Source organism: Mesoplodon densirostris, chromosome 18 (assembly GCF_025265405.1).
Source record: "Mesoplodon densirostris isolate mMesDen1 chromosome 18, mMesDen1 primary haplotype, whole genome shotgun sequence".
Taxonomy (NCBI): domain Eukaryota; kingdom Metazoa; phylum Chordata; class Mammalia; order Artiodactyla; family Ziphiidae; genus Mesoplodon; species Mesoplodon densirostris.
In genome coordinates, this window is record NC_082678.1 from 8372747 (window position 1) to 8389141 (window position 16395).

At 39.6% G+C, this 16395-nt stretch overlaps 1 protein-coding gene and 1 non-coding gene across 2 annotated transcripts; both read left to right on the forward strand.

Annotated features, from left to right (window-relative positions):
• The first annotated feature begins 1648 nt into the window (after window positions 1–1648).
• On the forward strand, window positions 1649–16307 carry MEIOC (meiosis specific with coiled-coil domain). The gene is made up of 8 exons (XM_060082450.1): window positions 1649–1714; window positions 2265–2378; window positions 5543–5700; window positions 7725–7829; window positions 9995–11861; window positions 12364–12498; window positions 15462–15642; window positions 16078–16307. Exons 1-8 carry the CDS (start codon window positions 1649–1651, stop codon window positions 16305–16307), a joined length of 2856 nt encoding a protein of 951 aa, XP_059938433.1.
• LOC132479391 (small nucleolar RNA SNORA11) lies at window positions 8044–8173 on the forward strand. Its single transcript, XR_009530512.1, has one exon. It is a non-coding gene; the product is annotated as a small nucleolar RNA SNORA11 (small nucleolar RNA).
• Window positions 16308–16395: the final 88 nt, after the last annotated feature.

The window sequence follows — 16395 nt, forward strand, 5'->3', positions numbered from 1 at the left end:
ATAGTGATGATGGTTGTACAACATTGTGAGTGTACTTAATGCCACTGAATTTTACACTCGAAGGTGGTTAAAATGCTAAATCTTATGTATATCTTACTACAATAAAAAAGATACATAAGAGGATTCACAGCTTTTCAAAATCATTCTGGGTGTTATGGGAGAGAGAGAAAAGACAGTACGCTCTGTGAATGGCAGGGTGGAATATGCTCCACATCAGCAACTTTAAGGGTGAGGTAGGGAAAGAAATGTAATTGGTTCAGCCATGTCATCTAAACAGCTTTCTTAACTCAAAGCTGAGTAGACAATCCGAAATAACTCTCAGAATAATATGGGCCAATAAAATGTGTCCCCCTATCCTATTTCCATTTGTGCCGGAGTTAAAAAGAACATCTTCCGGGCTTCCCTGGTGGCGCAGTGGTTGAGAGTCCGCCTGCCGATGCAGGGGACACGGGTTCGTGCCCCAGTCCGGGAAGATCCCACATGCCGCGGAGCGGCTGGGCCCATGACCCATGGCCGCTGAGCCCGTGCGTCCAGAGCCTGTGCTCCGCAATGGGAGAGGGCACAACAGTGAGAGGCCCGCGTACAGGAAAAAAAAAAAAAAAAAGAACATCTTCCACTTAATTGAGCACTTCTCAAATTTTTATTTTAAACATACGTGCCCCAAAGGTGGCTACTGTGTTTACTCTGATTGTCTTCAGTATTTCAACGCACACGAAATTGTTTAGCATGGTCTCTGGACAAAACCTTGAGATATCACATCCCCAAATGGGACCACCGATGTGAATGGCCTGTCTGGTACAAGTCAGAGTAAACTTTGTTCAGGAGTTCCATTAGCACCAAGATGCCTTCACCCCCACCGAAGTGTGGGGCCTAAGACAGAGAAAAGCTCTCTTCCCCCTCAAAAGGGGCTTTCCCAATAACACCCAACTCCATAACTCCTTCCTCAGGCTCCGTTAAGCAGGCCCAAGTCTATCACTCTCCGGGTGGCTCCAAAGGATTCTGGGAGTTAGGGGCGGGACCAGGGGCAAAAAAAGAAATGTTGGTCCAAGGTGAGCAGCCGATAGGTTTAGGATTATCGGCTGGTTGCTGAGCGATTTCTCAAATCTTCCGACCACCTCCATCACTTCTCCCACCGGGTAGGCCCGCGCTCCTTCTCCTCCTTCCACGCTCCGCCTCCTCGGCTTCCCTGTTAGCCAATCATCGGGCGGGTGCTTGACGGGCCGGGCCAATCCCGAACACGTTTACTTTGAGCGGGAAAGTCTCAGAAGCTGCGGGAGAGCGAGGTCGCCTAACGGCCGGTTCTTGGCCTTGTCTCTGGGTGGGAGAGTGGCAACAGGCCCCGGAGGCAGCCGCCCATTGGCCGGGCAGGAGGCCAATGAGGGATGCGAAGAGGGAGGCGGCCCTGCCATAGGGGGCAGGGCGAGGCGGGTCGCGTGCCGGTCGCGAGCCAGTGTAGACAATGTAACGACCTTTCCACCCCGCTCCTCCCTCCCTGCTCCGGTTCCCGTACCCACAGACCGGCTCCAGGCAGCGCTGGGGGCAGCGGTGGCGGCGGCGGGGTGCGGGCTGAGGGAGCCAGGCCTCGACGCCCCCCCTCACCCCTGTACCCCAGGAGCTGTGCCTAGTCCAGGAGGGGCTGGGGGGCACCATGGAGGTGAGCGGCGGAGACGCCCGTCCGCCCTCTTACCCCCCAGGCCTGAGGAAGGGACCTGAGGTAAACGGCGGGGACGGTCCGGGTCCGGGTGTTGGCCGGGCTTGGAGGACGGCGACGGTGAGGAGAGACTGAGGAGCGGGCGCGTCCCAGGACGCGGGTCTCTGAGGTGGCCGGGCCGGGAGGGAGAGACCCGGTCACAAGCTAGGAGCCCCGACGGGGCGCCCGGGCTGCGACGCGGGGGTGAGCGGGGGGCGCGGCGGTCGGTTGGGCCGGGGCCTGGGGGCGCGGTGCGGGCTGACAGGACGGGCGGCCGGGCTGGGGCGGGAGGTGACGGCCCGCGACGCCTGGGCTGCCGCCACCTCCTCCACGTTGGGCCGCGGCGGCGCTGAGGCGGAGGCCGGAGGCGAGGGCCCGTCGGACGGGCGAGGGCCGCGCCTCGGGGTCGGGCCGAAAGGTGGAGAGGGAAGCCGGGGCCCCCAAATAAGTGTCCTGGGAACTGATTCCGGGTGGAGCTGGGCGCACAGCCGACGTGGAGCCGTCGTCCAGCCCTTTCGGTCCTGGCTGTAACCTGTGATGTCTCTCTCCCGTTTCCTATCCCCGTTTCGTGCAGCCGAAAGTCGCGTTACGTGGAGGTGCGAATCGCTGCAGGAACCTCAGTGCCGAGGCCAGCAGTCGCGTGATGTTGACTGGCTCCCCTTCCTTCTATGATTGCTACAAGTCGCAGGTCAGTTACTCGGCTTTGCCTGTATTAGAGGATTTTTTTCTCCATCAAATCCAGCACCACCCCCACCCCCACCCACACCCGCACCCCCACCCACACCCGCACCCCCACAGGTTTGTTGCTCCATATTTAGGACCAGACACCCGGTAACAATACTCTTTTTTAATGAATTTATTTATTTATTTATTTTTGGCTGCGTTGGGTCTTGGTTGCGGTGCAGGGGCTTCTCGTTGCAGTGGCTTCTCTCGTTGCCGAGCACGGGCTCTAGACCCGCGGGCTTCAGTAGTTGTGGCACACAGGCTCAGTAGTTGTGGTGCACGGGCTTAGTTGCCCCGCGGCATGTGGGCTCTTCCCGGAAGGAGGGCTCGAACCGGTGTCCTCTGCATTGGCAGGTGGATTCTTAACCACTGCGCCACCAGGGAAGTCCCCGGTAACAGCATTTTAAATACAGAGTCTGCAGAATACACACTGGTTTCGAAAAAAAGTTAAGGAATAAGATTTTTCGTTGATTCTTATTTTTGACTTGTCCTCAGCATGACGTGATGCCAGAAATGTAAGAAAAATCTGTATTTACTAAGACCATAAAATATTTCTTCCTTCCGGCGTTTATTGCAAGTCGGTGCAAACATACGTTTTATAATTTAAATTTTTCTTTACTCTTTTATTCTCTGGCTCTAACAATGTCTTTGATGACATGCTGCCTTTTACCTCACGTAAAACATTTAGTTTTGTTGTTAATCGTGTTAAATTAGGCTTAGGTTAATGTAAGTCATTTTCATTTGAAATTATTTACCCAGGACATCACTGCTGATATTGTTATACTTTGAATTATAACAATATGCTGAAATAAATAATTTTATTTAATTCACACTACAACCTCGTATAGTACTATACCCACTGTACAGGTAGAGAAACTGAGGCTCAGAGAGTTTGACTTGTGCCCTAAGTTACAAAGCCCAAGTGGAACCCAGCTCTTTTTCACTGCCAAGACCAGCATTCCACTGCTCTCTGTAATGTTTACATGACTACTAAAATTTACTTGGATTTAATTTCAGTTGATTAATCATAGCAAGGGTAAAGTGATACATTTTGCAGTTATCTAGACTAATTAATATGCCAACCCTAAGCATTTGCATATTTAATTTCCAGAAATATTTTGACTGGGAAGGATCCAGATATTTAAAGTATAATTGTTTGAATCCACCACATTACTTTTTTTTTTTTTTGCGGTACGCGGGCCTCTCACTGTTGTGGCCTCTCCCGTTGCGGAGCACAGGCTCCGGACGCGCACGCTCAGCGGCCATGGCTCACGGGCCCAGCCGCTCCGCGGCATGTGGGATCTTCCCGGACCGGGGCACGAACCCGTGTCCCCTGCATCAGCAGGCGGACTCTCAACCACTGCGCCACCAGGGAAGCTCCTCCACATTACTTTAGTTGCTTGTTTTATCCTAGCATATTACATTTAAATCAATCTTTTAAAAGACTTAATTTTTCTAATACTCAAATCTTACTTTAAAATATAAAATATACTTGAAATAATACTCCCAAAATACATTTAGTTTCAAATACTGTTTACTTCATTTGATATTATATAATCTGAAAATGCTTATTTTGTTTAAGTAACTCTTTCAAAAAATGAACAATTATTTATGTCACTTTGGATACTTCAAACCTAAAAGAGAGTTAAGGGGGTCTGTGATAAAAACTGCAGAGCTAAAGGAATAAAATTATGAAAGGTTCTAACAATAAAATCCTTTAAAAAGTTACTGCTAACGAACAGAAATTTTGGAAAGGCAGTTTTTAGTAGCACTCTTAGCAAAATCCCTTCTGTGCCTCAGTTTCTCCAGCTTCAGAATAGTCAACAAAATATAAGCTATAAACGAGAAAATTATAATGTGTAGGTTTCAAATAGTAATCATAACTGGAATTTAAACAAATGGCTGTAAAATATTTGAGATTCTTGAAGGTGAGTGATTAGAAGGTATTAATTTTCATATATTATTGGTATAAACTCAGTGAATGTTTAAAGTGTTGTTTTTCAATTATCATGTCTATGAAGAACAAAAATTTAGGAATGTTTTGATCTAAACATGTTTTATCTCTTTTTACATAAATTTCGATTAAGAGAATGAAAGCAATTAGAAAATATTTTTAACCAGGATTATATACCTTCTATATTTATAAGAAAATACTATTTCTACTGTGTTTATGCCTGGATATTTATAGTTATTACATCTCACGATTTACTAGCTCCTTATTTGGAGAGTTAAAAATTGTGAATCTATACTTTCAGACTATTTTAAGTATTTAAAATTTGAGGGGCAGTGTTTTCACTGTACCTCAATCCCTTTGGGAAGGAGGCAGGACTTTAAATAATTCATTAAAATCTTAAAACTCAAACTTTTTATCTTATTTACTCAAAATTCCTTATAGAAGTGTTAAGAAAAAAGAAAATGAGCTTGTTTTTTCTTCTAATTATAATATCTTTAAAATTTCTTAAGATATAACATTTTATGTCTCGTCTCATTTTTACACTTTCTCTTGGAAATAGAAACTAGGCTGAAAATTAAAGGTACTGTTTTAAAAGGCCCTAGTGTAGGGCCATTTCCTCATTTTTAAAATATAGAGAATATCCATGTCACAAGGTTGACTGAATACAATAATGTTTGTGGAATTTCCTTGAAAATTCTATGTAAATGTACATTCACTTTTTTTTTCACAGATTGGGGGCAGTAAGACTGAGTTTTGTAAATGATTTATTAAAAATAATACTGCTATAGTCCACATAATGCTCATCTGTTCAAAAAATTAAAACTGCAATAACTGTAGGTGTTTTATACCAGTGATAAGCAACAGGTACTGAACAGGGGCCAAAATTTTCTTGGAATAACCACGCCCACTTGTTTACATACTGTCTATAGTTGCTTTGGTGCTAGGACAGCAGAGTTGAGGAGTTTCAGTAGAGACCTTAACACAGCAAACCCTAAAATATTAATTATCTGGCCCTTTACAGAAAAAAATCGCCAACCCCTACTGTAAAGTAAGCTTAAGTGGCTAAGTCTAGATTTGTCTCCCAACTCCTCAAATTTCCTATTCTTTGGCTAATATTCTGTAATAAATGCAGTTTTGATTGTGTCTGGTATACAAATATGTCTTTAAAATTTCAGAGTGAAGACAGTGTTGACCTAAGGCAGACCTATGCTCCACTTTCTTCATCAACAGAATATGCAAGTTCTGTAGATTCTTCACTTTTCTATGCACCATGGTCTGTGTATGGAGATGATATTAAACAGCCCTCTAATTCTCAGATCAATGTAAAGAACAGGTAAATTAATAAATTAGATTTCTCAGGCTAAATGAAGTGTTTTTAAGTTTGATTACATGGGAACCTAGTTGTATTAGCTCTTTGTTCCCTATATCAGCATTTTTATGTTATGGCATTATAATTTTGTTTATCAAACTTTTAGGAAATTTTAAACGGGATAGTTACGTGTGTATAATTTTTTCTTATTACTTTTTTTTAATTCATTAGAGGCAATCCTGAGTAAATCTTAAGTTCCTCTTTCTAAAGATAACTTATATAAATGAGTTACAGTTTTTCAATCTATTTTTTTAATACAATTCTAAATTTTCGGTAATTTTTCCTTCACAAGTATACAACAAACAGGATTTTATCAAACATAAGATACTTTAATTATTTTTCTGTTCAATTCCAGTAATAATAAGGGCCTACTCTATGTCAGATTCTCTCCTACTGGGGATATTAGAATTAACATGGCAAAAATTATCCCTGCCTTTATTATAGATCTTACAGTAATGATGATGATGACGATGATAACTTGTCAGGCACTGCAAGTATAGTGAGGTTTAAAAGAAGTAGTATAGAATATTATGGGAGCTTACTGCCAAGAGAAACTTAAGGGAGTGACACTACCTTTATGTTAATTATAATAAGGGAGCAGTTAATAGAGGCCAATGCATCTTTAGTTTAACCAGGACATAATTATTTTTAAAATCTACTAATTAATTAAATAATTGTTAAAACATTTTTTTAATTTGGTAAGTTCTCTAAAATAATGATTTTATTAGAAGGACTATATAACATATAATTCCACAAAAAAACAAAAATATTTTTTAAGTTGATACATGTTCATTGAAAAACTTCACACTTTACAGAAATATATAAAGACAAGCATAATTTTACCATAACCTTGCCTCTCCACCTCCCAGCAACAACTATTAACAGTTTGGTATATATTACATAGAATATTTTTCTAGATATATACTAACACATTATTAAACAAAAAAACTTTATATTGAATCTTTTTGAAATAACAAGATGTAGTGGAAAAAGCATTAGACTTGTAGGCAGACCATTTATTCAGCAAGTGTATAGTAAAGCATGGCAAATCACATGCCCTTGCAAAATTCAAGTTTCTTAATATCACACATGATCATTCAACAGCTTAGTGATTACTAATATCTTCCCTTCCTATGTTATGAAGATCAATGAAATTTTGAATGTTATGCAAATATAAGGTATTTTTATTTATTTCTAAAATGTCCTAACACTATGAAATGATAGACATAAAATATGAAAAAACAAGAAGTTACCATTTAAAACAACATATTACTTCTAGGAACAAATTACCCAAAATCCATAAGCGGTAAAAAGGCACCAATTTTCCATCTCCTTGTGGTTTTTACATTTTGTATTATTTAGATAGTTTTAGTAACTAGGTAGGATTTCAGGTACATGGAGTACCAGTCACTTCTTTGGCAAAGATTTAGGGGTAGCCTCCAAATCTTTTACATCTAAGGGACAACTGCAATGTTGCTGTGATATCTAGGATGACCATATCACATTTCACTTTTTAATCCAACGTTTAGTATAAAGAGTCACAAAATAGAGCAACAGGTTCATATGGTTTTCAAATCACAAATGGAAAAACTGAGCAGGTGTTGTTGATGTAATGATGTAAACTAGGACTAGACATGATTTCAGGAGCAGCCATGGTACCAACCATGTCTGCAACATCATGGATCAGAGATTTGTATCTTGGTCACCTAAAACGAATAGCATGTGTTTTGGAGAAATAAGAGGTAAGCATACATTGTGAACTAGACATAGGATTTGGAATGAAGGAGAAATACTTATGTAACATAAACATTATGCTAAAGTGGAAAATATTCTGAGTTCCTGTTCCCTTTTTATTTGAAATGATGGTATAGAGTCAATCCAAATATTTTATCGAAAAATAATGGCAGAATAAGTCTGGAAATAGAAATCAATATATTGTATTTCAATATGAGCAAAAATATTTACATGTGATATTCATTTATCTTTAGGATTCAAACAGAAAGAAATGACTATGGTAGTGAAACAGACTTATATGGACTTGTGTCTAACATTTTGGAAGAGCAAGATAAATCACAGCCATGTTTCACTGAGGGGTTAGTATATTATATAAGCCATATAGTGTGTAGTAAACTTTTAAATTCCCAGGTACTAGATTACCCTATTTATTAACTTTTATTTTTAGTTAATAGAGGATCATCTGACAGTAGACATCTTAATTCAGATATTTGTTTTGAGAAGCCTTGATTTTGCTTTGGTGCTTGCCATACAATTGAAAGTTTAATTTGCTATTAAAAACTTTCATTTGTTGGGGTGTGCTTAGAGCACGGGGTCTGAAGAAATGGCTCGTCTGTTTACAACAAACCCGACAGGAATCTGGGTTCATCGTGACAAGGGGCACAAAACTTGTGGCCTTCCTATGAACAAATACCCAACACGTATCCCCCTGCACCTCCATGTGGCTGCCGGGCAGGACCAGTGGGACAGAGCTCAGTACTGGAAGGAAAGCTACAGTATTTAGTGGGGGAGTTTGCCACCTGGAGCCTGTCCGGTCCACATGTGGGTGGGCCATGAGTGGTCTTATAGGCATAAAGGCTTTGAACCCCTCTCTTCAAGGAAAACAGAAAAATAGATTCCGACTATATGCCATTCTGGAAAAGGCAAAACAATGGAGACAATAAAACGATCAATGGTTGTCAGGAGTTTGGGGGGAGAGGGGAGATGAATACATAGAGTACAGAAGTTTTTATGAGGGTGAAAATACTTTGTATGACATGATAATGATTTTATGTCATCATACTTTTGTCCAAACCCATAGAACAAGAAACACTATTCACTTCGTAAAGTGAACCCTAAGATGAACTAGGGATGATGGTGATTATGATGTGTCAATGCAGGTCAGCCTTGGTTAAAAAAAAAAGTCTTAAAAAGAATTAACACTCGGGGTAGACGTTTTTGGCAAAACTTTTGTTTCACTTTTATATATGTATACACAATGTATATGTGTGTGTTTGTTGGATTGTGATGTAAAATGTGCTTTTTAGATTAAAAAAGTTTGCAGTCTACTGTAGTTATACTGGCAAATAAAAGACAAATTAATCTTAAAAAAAAAGAACTTTCATTTGGAAACTTGCATAATTATTCTTGCATAATTCAGAGCTATTTCCCTTGAGTTCATGAGCTAAAATTTGGCTTAAAGAATATAAATTCCAAGGACTTTTATACTTATACCTCCAAAAATAAAACTATCATTACTGCTGTGCGGAAATATGTATGGATTTTATTCATACGGTAAAAATTTTTAAAGTATGCTTGAATCGTTTTATTTGGGTGTGGAAGCCATGTTATGCGGCATGTGGGATCTTTAGTTGCAGCATGCGGGATCTTTGGTTGCAGCCTGCGAACTCTTAGTTGTGGCATGTGGGATCTAGTTCCCTGAGCAGGGATCGAACCCGGGCCCTCTGCATTGGGAGCACAGAGTCTTAGCCGCTGGACCACCAGGGAAATCCCAGCACATCTTTTTTATTTTAAAAAAATTGAGGTCAACAACACTTTTGTATTATATAATAACTTAATTAAAAGAAAAACTTATTTTGGTTTTTACTTACTATATATAAACAATTCATGTGGGGACTTCCCTGGTGGTCCAGTGGTAAAGAATCTGCCTTCCAATGCAGGGGACACAGGTTCGATCCCTGGTCGGGAACTAAAATCCCACATGCTGCGGGCAGCTGAGCTTATGCACCTCAATGAGAGAGCCCGCGTGCCGCAAACTACAGAGCCCATGCGCTCTGGAGCCCGTGCACACCACAACTAGAGAGAGAAAACCCACACGCCACAACTAGAGAGAAGCCCGCGGGCCACAACATAAAAGAGCCCGCATGCCTCCACAAAGATCCCATGTGCCACAACTAAGACCCGACACAGATAAAAAAGAAAGAAAGAAAACTAAATTAAAAAACAAAACAAAACAATTCATGTAAGACCATATTGTCACCAGCCTCAGGCCTTAGTATATGTCTCTTGGGAAAGTATAGTGAAGACATATTAAGATTAGAATCCATATTTCTGTAGCATATAGCACATTTCAAGTGATAGTTATTTGGATGTAATGGCAGCTTATAAGGCAAAGTTGGAAAGAATTAGAGAATGGTGAGGTGGGGCATTATAAATGTTTTTGAAAGCCTTTCCTACCTTCTCCACTAAGGAAATAAAGACTTTTAAAACCTAAATTGTAATTAAATATATTTACTTGTTCTAGGACCTGCTCCTCCAATTTAAAGTCAGTTTGGCCAGTGAACACAAGCAGATTTGCAGATCACCATGACCTCTTAACAGAAACCAAAAGGCCAATAGATACAGCCATCTCTCAGCAAGCTTTTTATACTAGTGAATCTGTGTCAACAGTGGAGAAGCAGTACCTGCATAATAGTAATCTGATACCACAACAAAAGATAGATGAACTTTCTCATGGATTTACTGGTTTAGACCTTGAAGAACAATGGATGTACCCCTCACGAAGTGATCATTCTAACTGTTACAGTATTCAGACAAATGATACAGCTAAGACGACATTTCAAGAACATCTGTCTATCAAAAACTGTTTTACACCACACATTGGTCTGTCTGACATCATGAAAGAATCAGGAGTTGATACCTACTCTTATGGAAGAGAAAAAATATGTGCTAAAGGTCTTGAAGCACCATTACAGCAAAAGAGGGCAGAGATGTTTCTTTCCCAATTTAATAGATACAATGAAAATGCAGATTATTGTAGATACCCAGAATATGCTTATCCTAATAAGGCTAAGCTGAATAAGTGTTCAAATTTTAGTGTCCAAGATAGTAAAAAATTAGCCAGTGGCACACCTGAAACACCAACTGTAGAAGCAGACACCTACACAAAGTTATTTCAGGTTAAACCAGCAAATCAGAAAAAAATGGAGGCAACAATACCTGACCAGCAGAATTTCACATTTCCAAAAACTATACCATATCTGCCAGAAAAACAGTTTGCAAAGGAAGCATTTACTTCTGATTTTGCCTTAAAATCAGAATATGGACTAAAACCTCACACAGCTTGTCCAGCTAATGATCATTTTGTTAATGTCACAGAAAAGCAACAGTTTACTAAACCTGACCCCCCAAATTCTGAGTATTTTAGGTCAGTGAATTTACTAGCAAACTCAGCAGCATCTTCAGGTGGTATCAACTTAAACAGACCAACTTGGATGAATATCCAAACAAAAAATAACACTCTTATTCCTTATCAAAATCAAGGTAACTTGATGAAATTAAATACTCATTTAAGTGCAGCTTCAAAAGGTTCTAACCATTCTTCAGATTTCCTGCAACTATCATCTACAAATTTAACAGCAAATAGCAATTTATTTCAGAAGTATTGCCAAGAAAACCCTTCAGCATTTTCTAGTTGTGATTTTGGTTATAATGGTGCAGAAAGAATTCAATCTGTCAGTCACATGGAAGGACTGACAAAGACTGGAGAAGAAAATCTCTTTGAATCTGTTACTGATAAAAAAATAAAGCAGCCAAATGGATTTTGTGGTAACTATTCAGCTCAGCAGTATGGGACCATTGAAAATGTAAACAAACATAATTTTCAGGCTATGCCCCAGAGTGGCCATTATGACCCTGAGGAAGGGCCAAAGCATTTAGATAGCTCATCTCAAAATACATATCAAGATCTGTTGGAGTCACAGGGTCATTTTAATAGCCACAGACAGGGAAGTGGAGACAACAATATTAACAGCCGTGTGAATCGCACACAGGTGTCATGCTTTTCTAATAATTATATGATGGGAGATTTAAGGCACAATCAGAGTTTTCAACAACTTGGTTCAAATGGGTTTCCCCTAAGATCCACACACCCACTTGGCCATTCAGTTGTTCCACTGTTGGATTCCTATGATTTGTCTTATGATGACTTAAGCCATTTATACCTATATTTTAATGATATGATGTATGGTGATAATTCCTTTTCTGGTTTCGTGCCAACTTTTGGATTTCAAAGACCAGTTAAAACCCGTAGTGGACCAGCCAGTGAACTTCATATTCGTCTAGAAGAGTGCTATGAACAATGGAGAGCATTAGAAAAGGAGAGAAAAAAGGTAACACAAAACTATCCATTTAGGTGTAACTTAGTATATCCCCTTTGCCTATCTTCATTTTATTTACCTTAGTGTAGTTTAAGAAAGAGTACTTGCCTTATTTTTAAGTTGCATTTTTCTATAATGTGTAGTATTTGTTAAGTTCATGACTATAGAGAATTAATTAGGTAATTTAGAGACAAAATGCTTGGGGTTTAAAAAAATTTGTTATTTTAAAGTTTATTTTGCCTATTAGGTAGACTTTTTCCTTAATGGGTTAAAAGTTTATTTCTTTGAATTTTCTAAGTATTAAACTATTGGAGTGTTTAGGTATTTTATGCATTAAGTGAGACAGAAAAGTACTGTGGTACTGTGGTTTGTATTTGTTGCCTTTTGATACTGAAACAATTTTTATCTAAAGGAGTAATTTTCAATATACTTCTTAGGCCTATGAGAAATATTATTCATGATTGAATCATATTTAGAAAATTTAGCATCTAAAAGTTGTATAATTTTTTTACAGACTGAATTGGACCTTGCCAAAAATTATCCAGGGAAAAAGGTATCGAGTACTAATAATACTCCAATTCCAAGGCTGACCTCCAACCCATCTAGAGTTGATCGCTTAATTGTGGATGAACTTCGAGAACAAGCCAGAGTAAGCTGTGAAAATATCCAATAGCAGATTTTTTAAACTGATAAAATTTTAAAATGCTTCAGCAAGTTAGAATTCTGAAGGATTTAAAAATCACATTTATGTGTAACTCTCTGAAATGTATTCTTTTCCATGTTTGGACCTAGAACTATTAGTTATTTAGGAAAGGGAAAATAGCCCCATTCAGTCATTGAAACAGTAGACTTAATAGTCTAAGTGGTTCCTCTTCAAGAAACCCAAATTAGCAATGGAACTAATCCTCAACAGAAAGAAAATTTTTTTAAGCAAAAATCATTTTGCATATTATTTACAGGGAAAGTCCCATTTCTTAGTCACAAACATTTGTCTCCTAGCTTCATGAGCAAACTGTGCTTGCATTATATAAGATAGTAAATTAACAGGAAATTACCATATTTCATTTTCTTAACCCTGTACTCTTATTTTATTTATTTTTGGCTGCGTTGGGTCTTCATTGCTATGCATGGGCTTTCTCCACTGTGGCCAGTGGGGGGCTACTCTTTGTTGCAGTGCACGGGCTTCCCGTTGTGGTGGCTTCTCTTGTTGTGGAGCACAGGCTCTAGAGCATGGGCTTCAGTAGTTGTGGCCTACAGACTCTAGAGTGCAGGCTCAGTAGTTGTGGCAGATGGGCTTAGTTGCTCCGCAGCATGTGGGATCTTCCCAGACCAGGGCTTGAACCCATGTCCCCTGAATTGGCAGGTGGATTCTTAACCACTGCACCACCAGGGAAGCCCACAGAGTCTTATTTTATTGAACATTAGTTTCTTACTTGTACCATGCTGTCTTTAAAATACAGATATGAACTACTTCAATGGAAAAGATTGATTTTACCTAGCTTTCAGCCTCATTCAGTTGTAATTTTTAATCAAATTTGTAAATTTGTACAATGGAATTTATCAGTGGTATAGTCAGATACTGACATGGGTTATAGCCAAACATTATAAAAACTTAGGTCTTCTGTTTTTTTCTTAAAACTGTTCCAAGTTAAAATTCCTTTTTCTCAGTAATACATTTCTAGGCAATAAATCAAAGGATTGCTAACTGTGGATATTAAGAAATATACTTTTTCCAGCCTTACTTAGGCTTCACCCTAATTTAGAAGGTTATGTTTATAGCTGTTATAGTAATTTTGTTTATCTATATTTAACAACATTAGATCAGTAATACACAAAGGGCAAAAATATTTTTATGTGTACTACTTTCTAGTTTGCTGGTTTTGTGGAATTCTGAAAAAAATCTTTTAAAAGTTTATTAAGGGCTTCCCTGGTGGCGCAGTGGTTGAGTCCGCCTGCCGATGCAGGGGACACGGGTTCGTGCCCCGGTCCAGGAAGATCCCACATGCCGTGGAGCGGCTGGGCCCGTGAGCCATGGCCGCTGAGCCTGTGCGTCCGGAGCCTGTACTCCGCAACGGGAGAGGCCACAGCAGTGAGAGGCCCATGTACTGCAAAAAAAAAAAAAAAAAAGTTTATTAAAAACCACCTGTGTAAATTTCTTTCTTTACACTTATCATTTATTCAAAATGATTGTCTTATTTTAAAAATACATAATTTGTAATTCACTGGAGTTTTTTCTATGGTATTTTCTTTTGTTGTCTTATTTTCCCCTCAAGAATCTGGCTGGTTGTATAGTTGGGAAGAAAATATTTTATACCTGTACACTTGTGTTTTCTCCATGGGCTTAAACTAGGATAGACTTATTCCAAAGAAACTTGATAGGAGTGTGAGGTTAAGGCAATTATTGTATTTATTTGATGTCCAAATCCTACTTACTCAAAAACTGCTCTTGGGCTTCCCTGGTGGCGCAGTGGTTGAGAGTCCGCCTACCGATGCAGGGGACGCGGGTTCGTGCCCCAGTCCGGGAAGATCCTACATGCCGCGGAGCGGCTGAGCCTGTGAGCCATGGCCACTGAGCCTGTGCGTCCGGAGCCTGTGCTCTGCAACGGGAGAGGCCACAGCAGGGAGAGGCCCGCGTACCGCAAAAAAAAAAAACAAAAAACTGCTCTTTCCTTACACCTTCCAAGTTTAGACTCTGAAACAAGTTAGGCCATATACAACTATGAAACGTACTACGCTTACTGATATACAGTGCTCTTCTTTAAGCTTAATTAACCAGAAGATTGAGACTTCCTGATTTTCCTTAGCAGTTTTGACAGTTATAGGATTTATTTTGTATTAGTTCAGCATACATTTAAATTGGTATTTTCTGGATTATGGATTCCTTAAAACTACCGCTAGCCAGTATTATTTCTGATTTCCAAAAGGAGAACTTTGGAGGCCCAGAAAGGAATTGCTGAAGTCAAGATTAATCAATCTAAGGCTTCCCTGGTGGCGCAGTGGTTGAGAGTCCGCCTGCCGATGCAGGGTACACGGGTTCGTGCCCCGGTCCGGGAAGATCCCACATGCCGCGGAGCGGCTGGGCCCATGAGCCATGGCCGCTGGGCCTGCGTGTCCGGAGCCTGTGCTCCGCAACGGGAGAGGCCACAACAGTGAGAGGCCCATGTACCGCAAAAAAAAAAAAAAAAAAGATTACTCAATCTAGGATTTCTCCTTTTTAGCTCAATTTTTTTCCCTTTTAATTACAGTAACTACTAATAATGCTCTATTTGCAGGCTATTCTCTTATTTGCCAAAAAGAATGTCATATCTTATATTTGCACTTACTGTTAATAAGATGGAAATATTTGAATGTTTGACTTTTTCATTGTTGCTTATTCCCAGTAACTGACTACCCTTAAACCTTTTAGAATTAACATACACAAATAGGTACAAAAGACTGACTTTCCATCTTTGTTTCCCCCAGCGTGGTGTCAGGACATAGTAAGCATTCACTTATTTATTGATTGAATATTACTGCTCTCATCTCTACTCTGCTTCATTGAAGATTTGTTTTAAGTTAATGGCAGGGCAATGTGGTTACATGCCTCATCAAAATTTAAAATGTTTCCCTCAGGTTGTGACTTTACTGGGCAAAATGGAAAGGCTTCGAAGCTCTCCCCTTCATGCCAGTATCTCTACAGCTCTTGATAGACACTTGGAGTCCGTTCACATTGTACAGTCACGTAGAAAGGACGAAATTGTTAATGCTTCAAATCGGCAAAAGCAAGGTGTTCCTAGATGCCAAGATGACAGAGGTACAAACATTAATGCATATTCTTTTGATAAGGCACTGAGATAATTTGAATGTTAATAAAATCAGACTCTGAAGTTAAAAGGTTGAATTTCTAACATTTATACTTATGTAAAGAATAAATTGTTAAATGGTGCCCACATAATTTACTCCAGAAGTACTTTGATCTATTTTGCTAATATTACCCATTTAATTATAATAACTCTGTTAAAGTCTGTGTTCTACCTAAAGCATAGTCATGGTTATACAAGTCAGAAATAAATACAAGTATCAACACTTTTAAATATTAAGTCAAATACTTTGGTTAGCTCAGTCAATAGCCATCCTTCTTTTATAAAAATAATGTTTGATCATTTAGTAGCACAGCACGGGGTTTTATGAGTTAAGGGGTACTTAAATGGCATCTGATATGAACTGACCCCAAATATTTCTTTTACAGATGTTTTTGCCCTTGCTTCAGCAATTAAAGAGATGTGTGTGGCTACTCGGAAAGCACGCACTACCCTGTGGTGTGCACTGCAGATGACCTTGCCCAAAACAGCCAGTACAGCTGGCCAAAGAGATGTGGAAAAGGCTTTACAAGATATAGTAAACTGTGAAGATAAAGTCCATGAAAGCGTAAATAGTAGCAATCCAATGAACCAGAGAGGTGAAGCAAACAAACATTAAGGAAATGCCAGCAGAAAGAATAAAAAGCTGATAAGTAAATGTATCAAGACATGCTAAAAAATGTTAATGAACTTGTCAAACTTGAAAA